The following is an 18835-nucleotide window of genomic DNA, read 5'->3' as shown; positions in this document are numbered from 1 at the left end:
GGATGAAGGGATGGATGGAATGGTTGCCAAATTTGCTGATGACACAGATAGGTAGGAAAGTAAGTTGTGATGAAGACTTTAGAAGGCTACATAGGGACATCGATGGGTTAAGTGAGCGGGCAAAGATCTGGTAAATGGAGTATAATGTGGGCAAATGTGAAATGGTCCCTTTTTGCAGGAAGTATAAAAATGAATCATATTGTCGAAATGGTAAGAGAACTCTGAGGTGCAGAGGAATCTGAGTGTCCCAGTGCATGAATCACAAAAGGTTAGCATGCAGGTACAGCAAGTAATTATGAAAGATAACAGAATGTTTTCTTTTAAGAACATAAGAACATAAGAAATAGGAGCAGGAGTAGGCCATCTAGCCCTTCGAGCCTGCCCCGCCATTCAATAAGATCATGGCTATTGTGAGGGGGGATTGATTACAAAAGTAGGGAGGTTATGCTTCAGTTGTACAAGACATTGATGAGACCACATCTGGAGAACTATTGGTCTCCTTATTTAGGGAAGGATAGCAATGTGTTAGAATCAGTTCAGAGAAGGTTTACCAGACTAATACCTGGAATGGGCGGGTTGTCTTATGAGGAAAGATTAGACAGGCAGGGCTTATATCCACTAGAGTTTAGAAGAGTAAGAGATGATTTGATTGAAACATTTACAATCCTGAGGGGTATTGCCAGGGTGGATATGGAGACGATGTTTCCTCTGTGGGAGAGTCTAGAACTAGCGATCACTGTTTAAAAATAAGGGCTCGCCCATTTAAAGTGGAAATCAGGTGAAGTGAGGCTCAGGAACTCTCTTCCTGAAAAGGCGGTGGAAGCAGAATCTTACAATATTTTTAAAGCAGAAGTGGATAGATTCTTGATCAGCAGGGGGTGATAGGTTATTGGGGGAGGTGGGATGCAGGTTTAAGGGTACGATTAGATCAGTCATGATCTTATTGAATGGTGGAGCAGACTCAAGGGGCTGAATGGCCTGCTACAGCTCCTTATCCATATACTCATATTGAATAGCTCGTGCCTGTGAAGACATTGGCAATGGCCGTAGCCCCATCCTTCACAGCCACCAACAAATTCAGTATGATTTAAGGTTTAAAAAATAAGACACAGGGAAACCAAAGAAGAAAATAGATTGTTCAACCTCACAGTCTGAGGATTCGGTGTCGAACATTTAGGACAGAGGTGAGAAGACATTTCTTCACCCAATGAGTGGTGACCCTGTGGAATTCATTATCACAGGAAGTAGTTGATGCCAAAACATTGAATGTAGTCAAGAGGCAGCTAGATATAACACTTGGGGCGAACGGGATCAAAGGTTATGGGGAGAAAGCAGGATTAGGCTATTGAATTGGATGATCAGCCATGATCATAATAAATGGTGGAGCAGGCTCGAAGGGCCAAATGGCCTCCTCCTGCTCCTATCTTCTATATTTCTGTGTTTCTATGTTAACCAGTACAGGCAATGGAGATGTGGAATTACCATTTGTAATGCAAATAGAAGGCCTTGGTTTGATTTTAGGCCAGTACCTCAGCCTGAGTAGCACTGGGGAATCCACAGGTACCCCTCAGCTAAGGAGGGTAAAAATAACAGTTGAGATCCTGGGTCTGGATTACTATCCTTCAGTCCTGCTTTGAAAGGGGAAAAATTAAAAGGGTTTTGAGAAATGAGTCCCTTTCAAAAAGCATGTGCGCTTTGGTGGGTTGGTATAGGCATGGTGGGTTGAATGGTCTTCCCCTATGTGTGGTGGCACAGTGGTTAGCACTGCTGCCCCACAGCGCCAGGGTGCCTGGTTCAATTCCCAGCTTGGGTCACTGTCTGTTCAGAGTTTGCACATTTTCCCTGTGTCTGCGTGGATTTCCTCCAGGTGCTCTGGTTGCCCCCCCGACTAAGAGGTGCTGGTTGGGTGGACTGCCCATGCTAAATTCTCTCTCTGTGTACCCGAACAGGTGCCGGAGTGTGGTGACTAGGGGATTTTCACAGTAACTTCATTGCAATGTTAATGTAAGCCTACTTGTGGCACTGATAAATACGTTTATTTATTTATTGTTAGTGTGTTACTGTGCAAGTTATTGTGCAAATCCAAACTTAAAAAACAAATTATGTTGTACCACTCTCATTGTAAGCGAAGTCTATGTGTAGCGTTTGTGAATATATTCACTATCACAATTTTAATTACTCACAGGTAGGTCATCAAAGAAGTAAGTTAGTAATGGCGCATTGCAGCATCTATGTATCTCGGCATCAACTCAACCCTTTTCTTAATTGAAATTTCCAGTGGTTTCTTGCTGTTTATTTAACTGACCTTTTGCTCCTGCCTTTAAATGATGGTGAAGGAGAAAGTATTTAAATGTGTGGTGTTGTGCAGATGTTAACTATAACAGTATCCTGTGCAGCTTAGAATGTAGTCTGTGACCTACTTACATACCGCTTTACCCCTGATACCATGATTAAAAGCTGCTTTGAAACCAGTTTTCCCTCCAGGGATTTGGGTCTGTAAGAATTTTACAAAGTGCATGGAGGGTTTTGGTAAACGGTGAGAGAGACACATGCATGCACACGCATGTATGTAGACACACACGTGGACAGGGATACATGCCCATATGCTTGTGCACACGTGTGCTCTTACACAAATGGGCAGATATACACACAATGTGCACAGAATCATGCGTGGACATTGTCACTCAGGCAAATAGACATATGAACACGGACACATGGAGACTGCCACGTCACATATATCTCAATGGAAATGTAAGTGTTAATGGAATCAACCCCTTAATGTGGAAATAATTACAATTATAAACTGAATTAGAAAAACAGATTAGATTTCCAGTAGTTTCTCCATATTCCACATTAACATAGTATGGAATTTACATAAATTTAATAAGGTTTTCTTTTAAAATAATCTCCATGTCTTTTCCACTCATCTCAGATTGAACTTCTCAATCTCAGCTTTGATAGCTTTCAATAATGTTTTAATAATTGGTTCTAAAGAATGTTGTAGCGCATTTGTGAGAGGCTCCTTAATGAAATAGGAATGGAGAGGCAGAGTTTTAATTTGTTTATACCAGCACCTACAGATTAAACAACTCATTTTGTTTATTGGGGACTTGCTGGGCACAAAATGTCTGCCGCATTTCTCTTTGCCGCACTGTGCAATTTAATGTGAAGCGCACTGAGGGTCTTTGGAGAGACATGATAACGATATGTAAATCTATCTGCCGTTTTATCATTTGGAGCCCCGTTGTCTTCTATTGACATGGCGCACATTTGTGAATACAACTCTTTGGAGCAGTCTGTATGCTGTACGGTGCTATGATTTTTAAAAATGTTATCAGTGTCACGAGTAGGCTTACATTAACACTGCGATAAAGTTACTGTGAAAATCCCCTAGTCGCTGCACTCCGGCTCCTGTTCAGGTATACAGAGGGAGAATTTAACATGGCCAATGTTAACAGACAGCGACGCGGGCAGGGAATCGAACCCAAGGTCTCTGGAGCTGTGTGGCAGCAGTGCTAATCACTGTGCCACCATGCCACTCATAGCATATAATATGAGTAACATTACAAGGTGAAGTCAGTCAATAGAAGCTCTGATCCACTCTCAGGACTTTCCTTGCCTTGGCTGGTTTTGTACCTTGTTTCATTCTTCTAAGGGATGTGAGCATCACTGGCCAGGTTAGCATTTGTTGCCTCAATTGCCGTTCAACTGTGTGCTCCAACCAGTTGAGACTCTTCCACATTCATGTGAGTGATATGTAGGTCAGACAGCAGACTTCCTTCCCTACAGGGCATTAGTGAACCAGATGGGTTTTCATAACAATCGATAATAGTTTCATGCTCATCATAATTGAGAATGTTTTCAATTCCACATTTAATAATGGTGGGATTTGAACCCACATTCCCAGAACATTAGCCCGGGCCTCTGGATTACAAGTCCAGTAGACATTACCACTACGCCACCATCTGCTGTGATATTTCTGTGCAATCTCTTTGGCATCTTCAGCAAAGCTCTGCTTGTAGCTCTGCAGAGGGAGCTCAGTTTATTAATGCGATTCTGTGACTATCCAGACCCACTTAGCACAAAATACAATTATGAATGGTGCTCTAGAACATGCCATCATTTGTAGTATTTTTTAGAAACGTGGACAATGTTATGGAATAAATCCAGACTTTCAGTCGTGCGCTAACATTTTCCTATTCATAGAATCCCTACAATACAGAAGGAAGCCATTCAGCCCATTGAGCCTGCACTGACAACAATCCCATGCAGACCCTATTCCCATAACCTCACACATTTACCCTTCTAATCCCCCTGACACCGAGGGGCAATTTAGCGTGGCCAATCCACCTAAACCGCATACCTTTGCAGTATGGGAAGAAACCAAAGCACCCGGAGGAAATCCACGTAGACACGAGGAGAACGTGCAGACTCCACACAGACAGTGACCCTATACCGGAATTGAACCTGGGTCCCTGGCGCTGTGAGGCAGCAGTGCTAACTAACCACTGTACCACCCAATTCAATCCTGAGACCCCTTTAATATTCTTGTTCAAGCAATGATTTGACTCCTGTTTCTAATTATTGATGAATAATTTTGTGGATTGTGGCAGAAGATTCCGCACTCTCTGTTGAAAGAATGTTTTTGAACCTTTCCTTTAATTCTCTCTGCAACTGCCTTGCACCCATGTGTCCCTGGTATCATATTCCTGACTGTTGGCTATCATCTGTCACCTTTACAATCTTGAAAGACCTCGCTGGAACATTTCCTTCCGAGGTGTTTGCATATTACGAGATGGAGGTTCAAAGCCTACCAGCTAGTCGCAAAATAAATGGAAAATTGCTGGAATTCACTGAAGCAGATCAGTCAGAAGATCCCAAAAGGTTTGGGGGGGGGGGGGTGGTGTACCTGGTTGCTCATGGCCACTGATCTTAATTCTTACCTCACATGATATGGCGACCTTAACCTTTACCATTTGACTTTGTGCTCTTGGCGGCACTGAAACATCTCCCCAGCTGCCTCAGGAGGATTTTTTAATTGTATTTGTTCATCTTGATTTTGATTTATTATTGTTGCATGTATTAATATACAGTGGAAAGTATTGTTTCTAATGCGCTATACAGACAAAGCATACTGTCCATAGAGAAGGAGAGGAGAGGGTGCAGGATGTAGTGTTACAGTCATAGCTAGGGTGTAGAGAAAGATCAACTTAATGCAAGGTAACTCCATTCAAAAGTCCAATGGTATCAGGGAAGAAGAACATGGCATGGTGGCACAGTGGTTAACTCTGCTGCCTGACAGCGCTGCCAGGGTCCCAGGTTTGATTCCTGGCTTGGGTCACTATCTGTGTGGAGTTTGCACATTCTCCCCATGTCTGCATGGGTTTCCTCCGGGTGCTCCACTTTCCTCCCACAGTGGGTTAGGTGGATTGGCCAAGCTAAATTGCCCTTTTGTGTCAGCAGGACTAGCTGGATTAAATGCATGGTGTTACGGAGATCGGGCTTGGGTGGGATTGTGGCTGGTGTAGACTCGATGGGTCAAATGGCCTCCTTCTGCGCTGTAGGGATTGTATGATACTTGTAAGCTTTCTTGAGTCTTGAGGCTGTTTGTAGCTGTGTGACCAAAGAAGAAAATCATTGTGAATGCAAAATGCTGGAATCTGAAACAAAAACAGAAAATGCTGGAAAATCTCAGCAGGTCTGACAGCATCTATGAAGAGAATAGAGACAACGTTTCGAGTCAGGACGACCCTTCATCACAGCTCTTTGTCTGCGCTCTGACGAAGAAAAACATGCTATGTTTCCTGACAAATAAATAACTCACTGTTGGGTTGCGTTTAGGAATAGGCGCTACATAAATGCAAGTATCCTTTGTCTTCCTCACATTTCTATTGCCTGGCCCAGGAAGTGCCATGTCGGTGCTCTTGTGAGCAAAAAAAACATTATGCTGTGTTTTTTTGGCAGATAAATTTGGGGATGAGATAGGGGTTACATAAAGGCAAGTATTCTTTGTTTGGCCACTTATCTGGTCCAGTAAATGCTCTCCCAGTGTGAATGAATGTGATGCCTAGGGAAATCTGCCACATGGATTCATTCAGTTGAAGGGTTTTTTTTGGAATTAAAACAAAGACTTTTGCATTTTTTCTCTCTCTCGCTTTTCCTCGCACTTAATTCTGGCTCCAGTTTTGATCAGAATTGCACCTCCCACTTTCAGCACCTGGTGCTGTGTAGACAGTTGCCTCTGTGACAGCTCCTTTAAATATATACATATATATGTAGTGTGTGTGAAAGAGAGTGTGTGCTGTTTCTGTGAAGATTGGGGAAAGAAAAGAGAGAAAGAAATGTGACAACTGCAAGGCAGGCTGCCCCAGGGAGGCCTCGCACACACCTGCCCCTGTCTGTCTGTGGGCAACAGTTGTGGAATCAGACACGCACAGGGCGAATTATTTGCTACAGAGAGCGGCGTGTGGAGTTGGGGGAGGAGGGAGAGGGAGAGAGAGAGAGAGAGAGGGGGGGCGGGGGGTGGTGAACATGACTTCTTTCCAACTGGACTTTCTGCCGGAGATAATGGTTGACAGTTGCGGGCTGGTGTCGGACAGAATGTAAGTGGACCCTCTTTCAATGCGACGCGCTGTAAGGATCCAGAAAGCAGCCACAGTAAATACCCGCTGCCTTACAGAGGGAGCTGAGATTTAGCAAGGGGCGGGGGGGGCTGGAATTAGCATCAGAAACTGAACGGTAGCGCTAGCTTTCGGGATGAAAGCACTGTGTGGGTGTGGGTGTGGGGTGGGGGGGGAGAAGGCTGGTTACATTCAGAACTGAGCCGCTTTGCCACATTGTGTAGGGACGTTTCATTCTCAGCACTTTTCAAGTGTGTGATGGACGGTAAAGTGTGTGTAAATACAAGATGGAGAATTATATGTTGTGTGTGATTTGTTAAACGGGATAATGCAGCTTTCTCTAACAAAAAAAAGGAGAAAAGATAGACTTTCTTTGTCTAAAAGTGTCAGAGGCTCCCAGTCAAAAAGATACAATTCACTGGCTTGTTCGTATCACGGGGTTAAATTGACTTTGCTCCTCGCTCTCAGCTCTGAGGTCAGGGAATGCTGTGTAAAGACAGGAATGCAGTCTGGAGATGGGGATTGGAAAGTGTATGGGGTGTGGAAGCTTTTTTTTTATCGTTACTCGGAGAGATACGAGGGATATAACCTTCCCCATACAAACATATGGAGTGGAGTGACTGCTACTGCATTCCCCAGTCTCTGTGAACACTGGTGACCAGATTGTGTCCACTGATTTTTAAACTATTGGGTTAAGAGATTAGGTCATTTGCTGAAGGCGTGAAGGTTGGTCCATTTAATACTCTGCAGTTGCCCCGTGTCTCTGAGAGCAGTTTCTCTTTCCTGTTCTGCCACCATCTCGGTTCTGGTCTGTGTTTAAGCACCCTGCCTCTCTCTCTCTCTCTCTTTCACACACACACTCCTAGCTGAATAACCTGATCTTCCCTTTCCCCTCCCCCTTCCTCCTGCCGAGTGAGATAACAAGACATCTTTGCTGATCAGGTGAATATTTCTGGGAAGGAGGTGAGATTTATGTGTGTGAATATATATGTATTTTTAACTGCAGCATTTTGCTTGCCATGTGACAGAAGCAGAACTGGATGTGAAAGTGCTGGGGGAAGGGTAGGAGAGAGGGGGGAGGGTAGGAGGAGGAGGAAGGTAGGAGAGAGAGGGGGAGGGTAGGAGGAGGAAGGTAGGAGAGAGAGGGGGAGGAAGACAGGAGAAAAGGGGGAGGAGGGTAGGAGGGAGAGTTCTGGGGTAGGGGAGATGGGAGGATTCTGGGGCAAGACAAGAGGGGGAGGAGGGAAGATTCTGGGGTAGGGGAGCAGAGAAGGTTCTGGGGATAGGAGGGTGGGGAAGGATAGGAGAGGGGGTTCTGCTGGTAGCAGAGATTGGGCAGGGGAGGTTTGAATGGGATGGGGAGCGACTGGGTAGGAATGGGGGTGGTGGGTGGGGCAGGAGTGAAGGAGGGGAGAAGTGTCTAGGTGGGGAGTGCATAAAGTAGGGGTGGGGAGGGTGATTCCATGCCGTCACTTCTCCTAGTTGAAATTGGACTTGCAAGAAAAATTAATTGTCCCAGACATTCATTGTAAAATCCATGGCAGACCATGTCTCAGAGGTAGTTTGAGAACATCAGATTCATTTTTTTGTGCGGCCAGAAAGGGGCATTTGTGTACAAGCATGAAATTTGCGATCAGCGCTGGGATACCAGTTGGGGAGGTGCATAAAGACAGCAGCTGCAGAAAGAGGGACAACAGGGCCAGAAATGTCTCTTTTACACTTGTGTGCGTCGTAACAAAGCTGGGACTATCAGGGACTGATCAACAAAGGCCCCCCTCCCACACTGGGGAGCAGAATGTAACCTGTGCTGTGTTTGATTCTGTTGGAAAACTTTGCTTTAGCTCTTATTTTTAACCATAGTTTCTCAGAAATAAAGCTCGCGGTCATCCTTAAGCACTAAATCTCAATATCGTTTGCCTTTTTTTGTTCGAAGGCTGTGGGTTTTTCTTGATGAGACTTTTGTGAGACTTTTTACTGTTTTTTTTTAACAGATTGGTATTGAACCTTCCCCTATGCTGTTAGAGATGTCAGTTGAAAATTAGAATGGAAAGCCTGAGGCACTGGCTTGAGAGAGAGAGAGTTTAATTTTGGTTGTCTGAAATGTCTTGAGGAGGTACAAATAGTTCTCTAGTTAACTTCCAAAGTTGACTGAGTTTTTAAAGGAGTGGTTTGGCTGCTCGGATGGCCTCCAGCTTCCCTGGATGGGGGCTGCCCTCAGGAATGTTCCTGGAGACTTCAGGAATTATCGACCAAATGCACGTGAGCAACATCCACTTGAAAAATAACGCGGTGTTAAAATAAGTTTCCTTTTCTGTCCTTTCAACACTTCTAGTTTTATTAGTTGTAAATGATTTGGGGATGGGTTAAATAAAAAAGGTTGTTTGACCTTTAGGAATCGAGCAATAGTGTCAGTCTGTTTTCTAATTGGCGCAGAGATTTAAAGAGGGTGGGTGTGTGGAATGTGGCAGGGGTCACTGGTGCCATAGGTGATTGGAGTCAGGTTGTATTGCGATGACACCTAGGCCTCTGGGGGAAGCGATGGCCTAGCAGTATTATTACTAGACTATTAAGCCAGAAACTCAGCTAATGTTCTGGGGACCTGGGTTCGAATCCTGCCATAGTGGAATTTGCATTCAATAAAACATACCTGGAATTAAGAATCTGCTAATAACCGTGAAACCATTGTTGATTGTCGGGGAAAACCTATTTGATTCACTAAGGCCCTTTTAGGGAAGGAAACCTGCCACCTTCACCTGATTTGGCTGACGTGTGACTCCAGAGCCGCAGCAATACGGTTGACTCTCAATTCCCTCGGATAACTAGAAATGGGCAATAAATGCTGACCAGCCAGCGGCGCCCATGTCCCACAAATGAATAAAAAAATTGGCGACTGTGTCTGGACAATGTTGAGGGAAATTGGTTGGGGGCTCCAACCCCAGTGTATGGGGGCAGCTGACAGGTGAGACCAGGCTGGGAGCCTTGGTTGGGATGAAGCTCAGTTGCCTGCCAGCATTTTCTGTCAAGGCAGACACCAAGAATATTCACACTGGTGACATTCCAGCAGGCTAGTCGACCATTAAACTCTACTCCAGCTTGACTTAGCACCTTCGGAAGAGGAGGAGGGAGAACAGGGTGGGGTGGGGGTGGTAATCCTGTTGCACTTAAATGACTCCAAGATAGAATGTGAAATGATAAGTAACCACTAAATGCTTCTTTTGTTTACTGGTACTGATAAGTTTACTGAGGTTATCCTTGGGCAAAAAAAAATCTAACTAAGCTCCACAGTAAGAGGGAGGAAAGGTAATACTGGATCAGAAAGGGAGAAATGTATTATTTGAGATTCTGGAGGCCAAACAGAAGAGACAAAAATTGTGGATTGAGGTGATCGCCTTAGAATAAAGGGGAGCCAATTTAAGATCGAGATGAGGAATTTCTTTGGGAGTCTTTGGAACTCCTTGCCGCAGTGAGCAGTGGGACAGAATCAGAACCACGGAAAGATCCATTGACCTCAGGCGGGATTTTATGGTTTTGGGACAAATGGGGCTGGAAAATCCCACCCGTTGTGTATATTTAAGGCCGAGGTAGATTTCTGATCGAGGATTATGGGGAAAGGACAGGAGAGTGGACGTGAGGTATGTGGGATCAGCCATGACCCCATTGAAAGGCGGAGCAGGCCTGAAGGGCCGAATGGCCTTCTCCTGTTCCTATTTCTTATGGTCTTGTGGAATGTTCCCTTCAGCTTCATGTTCTGTTTAGGGAGCTGTGTTCCAAACCACGCTAACTAGCATTGTCCCAATGTGGCCCTGTTGAAAAAAACTTAAATGAACATCACCATGTATTGCCCCGTTATGTTTCCAATCTTTTGACTTTTATTCAGTTATTGAAGCTGTGACTTCCCTGGACTGGCACAGTGGTTAGCACTGCAGTTTCACAGCGCCAGGGACCCGGGTTCGATTCCTGGCTTGGGTCACTGTCTGCGCATCCTCCCCGAGACTGCATGGGTTTTCTCTGGATGCTCTGGTTTCAAAGAAAAGTGCAGCACAGGAACAGGTCCTTCAGTGCTCCAAGCCTGTGCCGATCATGATGCCCTAGTTAAACCTAAAAAAAACTTCTGCCCTTACTTGGTCCATATTCCTCAATAACAACCTGTCCTGATCCCTCCATTCCAACACTATAGTTAAGAAAGCCCACCAACACCTCTACTTTCTCAGAAGACAAAGGAAATTTGGCATGTCAGCTACAATTCTTACCAACTTTTACAGATGCACCATAGAAAGCATTCTTTCTGGTTGTATCACAGCTTGGTGTGGCTCCTGCTCTGCCCAAGGCCACAAGGAACTCCAAAAGCTCGTGACTGTAGCCCAATCCATCACGCAAGCCAGCCTCCCAACCACTGACTCTGTCTACACTTCCCGCTGCCTTGGCAAAGCATCCAGCAATAATTAATGACCCCACGCACCCTGGACATTCTCTCTTCCACAAAATCTGAGGTCACATACTAATTGACTCGAGAACAATTTCTTCCCTGCTGCTGTCAGACTTTTGAATGGACTTACATTAAGTTGATCTTTCTCTATACCCTAGCTATGACTGTAACACTACATTCTGCACTCTCTCATTTCCTTCTCTATGCACGGTATGCTTTCTCTGTATAGCGCGCAAGAAACAATACTTTTCACTATGTTAATACATGTAACAATAATAAATCAAATCAAAATCCTCTATTCAATCCCTACTCATCCAGATGCCTCTTAAGTAAAGGACAAAGAAAAGATTCCCCTCTCGGTCCAAAAGACGTGTTGGTTAGGTGCATTGGCCAGGTTAATTTCCCCCTCAATGTACCCGAACAGGCGCCGGAGTGTTGTGACTAGGGGATTCTCTCAGTAACTTCATTGCCGTGTTAATGTAAGCCTACTTGTGACACTAACAAACTTTAAACTTTTTTCATTCGGATGTGGGGAGAGGAGAGACAACAAACAAATCAATTAGTATCTCAGCCTGTGTGTTCTATCCTTCCAGTGACTGAATATCAGAAGTTTTTTGTTCATTCTAGTCACTGTGGTGAGTTGTAGAGAGGCAGTCAGCTCAGGAGGGGGTCCTTGGCATTAGGAGTGGGAAGCACGGCAGGGAGTGGGCGACAATACATTTTTTTAAGACCCCCCAACCTCATTTCTTTAAAAGAAAAGGTTGCTTTTGCCCTGACATCTTTAGACGGTGATGTGATTATATATCTGTACACGATGTTGGGTAAAATTCAATAGCTATTGGCGAGAGTTGGGGGGGTGGGGGTCAACTTGCCTTTATTCACTCCAACTAATTTCCCTCGCCATTCAAGTTGATATATAACAGGGCAGTCTGCCACCACCGCTCACTTTCTCTCTTACTCATTGGAGCAATAATTAAATTCTTTGGTCAATTTACCATAGGAAGTGTTTAACTTACAGTGGGAAGGTTTATTATGGCACTTGCGTTTTTTTTTCTCTTCTCCTGATCATAGAATTCCCAGAGTGCAGAATGAGGCCATTTGGTCCATTGATCCTGCACTGACAATACCCAGGCCCTATCCCCTGTGATCCCACGTATTGACCCTGCTAATCCCCCTGACATTAAGGGGGCAGTTTAGCATGGACAGTTTAGCATAGACAGTCAACCTAACCTGCACATCTTTGGACTGGGGGAGGAAATCCACACAGACAAGGGGAGAATTCCACACAGACGTCTGGTACTTTTCTTTCCTGTGGCGAGTAATTGGGAGTGAAAAGTTCAGCAGATAAAGGGGGTCGGGTGTATTGGAGTAAATTGCATCCGTAGCACTGCAAGTGTTCTCTTTGAGAACAAATCAGGAGTCAAGACACTGACCTTGACAAACTGCATACAAATCCTACCCAGACTGCAGGGCGAAAGTGCCCTCTGACTGCTGACCACCTAGGACAGTGTGCTGAATGAGTCACAGGCTACTTCCAGTACAAAACTGCCTATAAGTTGCCACTAAGTGGCACTAAATTGGCAGTCTTACTCAAGAGGCCACAGACAGCTAAAGGAAATGGGAAATGTCACACTGATGCAGCGAGGGGAGCTCTTCTGAGGTCAGGGCTGGAGAATACTGTGGAAGAGTAGAAGTTAAATTCTGTGCTGAGTGTGCCTCAGATGACCCTGGAGTGCCTGATGTCTGCAATGGACAATGCTCTATTCATCAGCGGTAGCATTAACAAACTTAATGAGCAAGGAAGTTCGCCAAAAGATGTTTAAAAACTTGCCTATTTACAGAGCACTGTTCTTTGTTTAACAGTAAGTATATTTCTGTTGTCCTTTATCAAACGCATATTGGATTAGGGCTATTAGCAAGCTGGGGTAGACAAATGCAGAATGATCCAGAAAGGAATACTTGAGAGGAATAGACACTTTCCTCTCCTCTGCTCCTACTTTTGAACCCATTATTGGTATATTTTTCGATCTACTTTCGAATTCTTTATTGAGGTGAAGTCTCGCAGGAGCTGTCACCAATCCATTTGCGAGTGTAGCTTTCCCCGTTGGCACTCAATGCAGAGCAAGGTAATAATGGATTACTTTAAGTGGAATTCATGCATGGATTGGCATGGCGCGGTAGTGCTTTTTAGAATGAATATTAGCTCGTTGAAATGACTTCTTGCCTGGGAAGATGTGGGCTCAGTAACTCCAGCAAATGTGATTGTTGGGGAATATTTTATGCCCCGTGCACACATCATCTGCTGGTCACTGGTGCAGACATTAACTCTAATTACACCTTTGAGTGGCTGCGGATTTCATTAACCGTTGTTGCAAACAAAAGTATTTCTTGAAGAGAATATTTGAACACACAAACTAAAGATTAAAAAGTGTGATTGAGCTCTCTGCTCACTAGAGATGATCCTTTGACTGTGAGGATTAGGTTGTGAAGATTGTTTTGCCTAAGAGTTTATCTTCATTCCCTACTGCACTTGTTGGCATCCTTGCTGATAGCAGTGGCAACTGATGCCAGTGTTACCCTGTTTTGTTAAAAGAATGCAAACAGTCTTTAAGAAAAGGCTGTGGTTTGAGTTGTACCCGGGTCTCGTCAAAGTTAGAAATAGTAGTTAGCACTGCTGCCTCGCCGTGCCAGGGACCCGGGTTCAATTCCCAGCTTGGGTCCCTGTCTGGTGTGCAGACTCCATACAAACGGTGTCTCGATGTGGGAGGAAACTGGAGCAATCTGAAAGACAGGCACCAGAGTGTGGCGACTAGGGGAATTTCACAGTAACTTCAATGCAGTATTAATGTTAGCCTTACTTGTGACTAATAAATAAACTTTAACTTTTAATTTAGCTTCTCCTGGATGTCAGTGACACGGGGCAACATGGTGGCACAGTGGTTAGCACTACTGCCTCACAGCATAAGGGACGATTCCCACCTTGGGTCACTGTCTGTGCAGAGTCTGCATGTTCTCCCTGTGTCACATGGGTTTCTCCGGGTACTCCAGCTTCCTCCCACAGTCCAAAAGATATGCTGGTTAAGTGCATTGGTTGTGCAAAATTCTCCCTCAGTGTACCCGAACAGGTGCCGGAGTGTGGCAACTAGGGAGTTTTCATAGTAATTTCATTGCAGTGTAAATGGAAGCTGACTAATAAACAAACAATATACTCTTCATAACAGAGGTTTGCCTGTAGTAACAAGCCCAGGCTCCATCCTGGACAGTGGCCACTTGGCAGGGCTACCAATGGAGACACAGTGCCCGTGGGACTCTACCCTGGCACATAAACAGACAAGGAAATTACTGTGTGGTTGAGAGAGGCAGGGAAAGAGACAAAAACAAAGGAGCAAGCTTTTGAGTGAGTGTAGCAGGTTAATATTGCTGCACTTCCTAAGTACTGGATGCTTGTAATTATATAAAGCAGCCTTCATGGAGGAGGTAATGTGTTCATATTTTGATTTTGGAGAGAGGTTGCTGTTACACAGCAGAGTCAAGGCGGCTGTAATGAATTATACCAAGGGAAAGTGGTTGTTTGAAATTAAACTCCATTAAACGTAAGCACCAGCCATTACATGCTAACAATTCGCAAAGTGGCCATGCCCATCGCCCTTTTTGCAAACATTATGTTTTGCTTAATTAGTTGATGAGAAATTTTACAGTCAGCAAGTGCCAGGCTTGCTATTTTAGCACAGATGAATTTGATACTGTTTCCTTTAACCTTCTCACTAACGTGCCTTGCAAGTGGTTTAAGCCTGGCTAAGGGAGTGGGCTTAATTACAATAATTTTTCAAGAGTACAAAGTGCAATTTTTACTCCCTCCTTAATAAAAGCTTACAGTTATGAGAATTGGACCTCTGCAATTCTAATTTTAATATGCTGTGTATGTTTGTGTGTATAAATGTCCAAAAATTACATGCAAACCATTACTCAATCCCCCTACGCGACCCAGCCCCGTTGCTCCTTTTGCATACTTGTGAAGATACGGCTAATTATGAATCAACCCTAAGGAATCATTGACTTTATATTTATAGTGGAGCTGCAGATAAATGAGCCGTATGTTAATGAGATTGGAAATTCATTCACTTCCCGTACCCCCCATGCAATCTGCGGTGTTTACCTAATGGAAGTTTTAATGGGAACAATTGGATAAGACGAATTACGGTTCCCATCTGGAGGAACGCAGTTCCCATTAAGTGACTTCTGCGGAATGACTTGATTGGAGAATTATTACTCTGGCAGTTTGTCTGGTGTCTTGCAGATACAATTTTTAACGTGATAGTGTTGTCCCAGCTATCGATAAACTCGGGATTTGGGAGATGAGCATGGTATTAGCGGACTATCCGCCCATTCTAGAAGCGCTGGGTTGAAATTGGGATGGTTTCAGAGGCGGTGGGCAATCTGTCGGGGTGACGAGTCAAAAATGGACTCCACTGTTTCCATCACCATGTAGGCACTGTATGGCAGGGTTCACCTTTCTCTCAGTTGCCATTTGGATCCATTTGCTCTAAAAACGGTATCTATGCCGTTGGCAATATCATCAATTATTAAAGTTTATTTATTATTAGTGACAAGTAGGCTTACATTAACACTGCAATGAAGTTACTGTGAAATTCCCCTAGTCATCACACTATGGCATCTGTCTGGGTCAATTCACCTAACCAGCATGTCTTTCAGACTGTGGAAGGAAACTAGAGCATCCAGAGGAAGCGCACGCAGGCACAGGGAGAATGTGCAAACTCCACACAGACAGTGACCCAAGCCAGGAATCGAACCTGAGTCCCTGGCGCTGTGAGGCAGCAGTGCTAACACCGTGCTGCCCATTACTATTATATCATGAACATTACATGTGCATCATTACCGATGGCATCTTGACTGGGACCTGATGCTGCAATGGGCTCTCTACACAGTCTCTCCTCGTCTTCAATCTTCCTTTTTATCCCCAAAGCTATTGATTGATGTTGGGATACGGTTTTGAGAGAACTTTCAAGCTTCAACTGCCTTTCCCAGGAGTCATCTTTCCTGTGCAAGGCTAGACACATGTTGGCATGTTGCTTGAACATGTGTGACGTGCTGCTTTCCTCATCCCATATCTCCATTCCAAAGCGCGCACACTTTACAACAATGTTTATTGGGTCATAATCTGGAACTGGAACATATCCTGATTTCTCTTTATAATCTTCTCACTTTACAAGGACAACAAGACCAATTCACTGCCCTTTGTTTAACTCATGTCTGTGATTTTTTTTTCATAAGTTGTTTGCAATTGTATTATTTTTGGCATGGTGTGTTGCCCTGAATGAAAATCCTAATTTTCTTAGCTTTTTGTGCCACAGCTGAATCTGCCCAAATGACCCAGCCAGGTAAAATGAACGAGATGCCTCACGGTGTGGCGTTGGCCAAATGTATGGCAAAAATCTATTGCAATGCTTTGGAGTTCCCAAATAAAGCTACTGTTAAATCTACAACCACCTGGAGGGTTTCTGTTTTGCCAGTTTGTTACACGTTCCACTCACTGTAGTGCTGAACACCAAGGCCTGTTGGCAGAGCTAAGGCCCCCTACTGTCCATCTCTTCTCTCCCCACCTCCTCCCCTTCTCCCCATGAATACCCCAGCACCTCTAGGTTCAACCGATTAAATACACCACAGCCTCACCTTCCTTCCTCTTTGGGGAATTCTGAAGTTATGACAGAAGAATTCAAACCCCAAATGACTGCTCTACACGTCCAAATTCCATTCACGAAGCAGGTTAACAGACCAATCATTAACAATACGCTGGTATCTGCAGGCATGTTTGGTATCAGTGTTGACCGTTGACCAAGTTCGAAGCTTCTAACATGTTTCTTCGTTTATTCATTTTATGGGATATGGGCACCGCTGGCTGGGGCAGTATTTGTTTCCCATCCCTAAATGCCCTCCATTTCATAGAATCCTACAGTGCAGAAGGAGGCCATTCAGCCCATTGAGTCTGCACCAACCACAATTCCACCAGGGCCCCATTCCCGTAATCCCTCATATTTACCCTGCTAATCCCCCTGACCCTAGGGTTAATTTAGTACGGCCAATCAACCTAACCCATGCGTCTTTGGACTCGGAGGAAACCCATGCCGACGGGGAGAATGTGCAAACTCCACACAGACAGGGACCTAAGGCTGGAATTGAACCCAGGTTCCTGGTGCTGTGAGGCAGCAGTGCTCACCGCTGTGCTGCTCTTTGAGGGTATTCGAGGGTCAACCACACTGATGTGGATGTGGAGTCACAAGTAGGTCAGACCAGGTAACGATGGCAGATTTCCTTCCCTAAAGGAACTACATGGGTTTTTATAACATTTGAGAATGGTTTATGGTCATCACTAAACTATTAATTCCATTTTTTTTCTATTGAATTCAAATTTCACTATTCGCTGTGGTGGGATTTGAACCCAGGTCCCCAGAGCATTACCCTGAATTACTAGTCCAATGACAACACCACCATGCCGCCACTTCCCCTCAGGCTAGTTGTCTTGAAATCCTTGATATCCCAAAGGGAATTGAAGGAAAGTTTGACATTCCACCCATACCACGATGTGTAAAGTCAGTGTGCCCATGTGCTGTGGCACCAAGTTACGATTTGCTTCATGTCATGAGTTTTTCAAAAAGATTTCCCAAGGGAGAAAAGACTATTTCAGCCCTGGTTATCCTGAACCTTGTTTGCATCTTTATTTCTAATGTGGGCCTCAAGGGGAGTGTTTTGGTGGGGGGAAGGAGGTGGCTAATGATAACTGTTGAAAAAAGCCTTATTGATAGCTGTTCAATTAGTTATGGCCACTTTAGCAAGGATCACACAGACACGTCAATCAATGTATCAGGGTTGAGCAAGTACCTCGACGCAGCTGTAAAGGTAACCTTTGGTTCCATTTATTGTTGTAGTGACATTAGCCAGTCTGTAATTTGTTCATCAATGGTTGTAAACTCTTTGCTTTTACACCATGTCAGAGTGGAGCTGGTGGTTCCCGATAATTGCCTCTGCAAGTAAAGCTGCCAGCATTGACTTTGGCTGATGACCAAGAAGGATAAAGCAAACTTTAGTGAATCCTAACAGGTTAACCTTTGGGTTGTGGCCAGCTACAGGACAGCATGCACTGGGAATCACAATGCTGACAACTCTCATATAGTGTAAAACCAGGGCAGAAATAGCCCAATTACATTGGGATACTTCATGCAGATCAATGTAACAGTAGGAGATCACGCCCTAATATTATATTTCCCTCGCCTTGAACACAAGTGGCAATTTTCTATCACGGAATCCCTACTGTGCAGAAGGAGGCCATTCGGCCCATTGCGTCTACACCAACCACGATCCCATCCAGGCCCTATTTCCATAATCCAACATATTTATTGTGCTAATCCCTCTGATGCTCGGGTCAGTTTAGCATGGCCAGTCAACCTAACCTGCACATATTTGGACTGTGGGAGGAAACTGGAGAAAACCCACACAGACGCAGGGAGAATGTGCAAACTCCACACAGTCAGTGACCCGAAGACAGAATTGAACCTGGGTCCCTGGTGCTGTGAGGTGGCAGTGTTAACCACTGTGCCACCATGCCATCTGTGCCATGTGGTAGTGATGTTTCCGAACTAATAATTGAGGGAACAGGGCTCAATGAAAGGTCAAAACCCATCATGGCAATTTGAGAGTTTTAATATAGTTTAATAAAAAGCCTGGAAACCAAAAGCTTAGTGAGAAAGTCATTTTGTCACAGAGGAGGCCTTTC

The 18835-nt window shown here is 44.5% G+C and overlaps 1 protein-coding gene across 17 annotated transcripts in view; it reads left to right on the top strand.

Moving 5' to 3' along the window:
• celf2 (cugbp, Elav-like family member 2) overlaps positions 1–18835 on the top strand; it is a 614034-nt gene that overhangs the window by 290214 nt on the left and 304985 nt on the right. The window contains exon 1 of one of the 17 annotated variants that reach the window (XM_080207683.1): positions 6520–6602. The exons of the other annotated variants lie outside the window; for them this stretch is intronic. Within the exon in view, the coding sequence (XP_080063809.1) occupies positions 6532–6602 (71 nt within the window). The 5' untranslated portion in view covers positions 6520–6531. Of the gene's footprint in view, positions 1–6519; positions 6603–18835 lie in introns of those variants that run through there. 17 annotated transcript variants of the gene reach the window in all.

The sequence above is a fragment of the Carcharhinus amblyrhynchos genome, chromosome 19, assembly GCF_965287045.1.
Source record: "Carcharhinus amblyrhynchos chromosome 19, sCarAmb.v2.hapA, whole genome shotgun sequence".
Lineage (NCBI taxonomy): Eukaryota > Metazoa > Chordata > Chondrichthyes > Carcharhiniformes > Carcharhinidae > Carcharhinus > Carcharhinus amblyrhynchos.
This window is presented reverse-complemented; position numbering and strand designations above follow the sequence as displayed.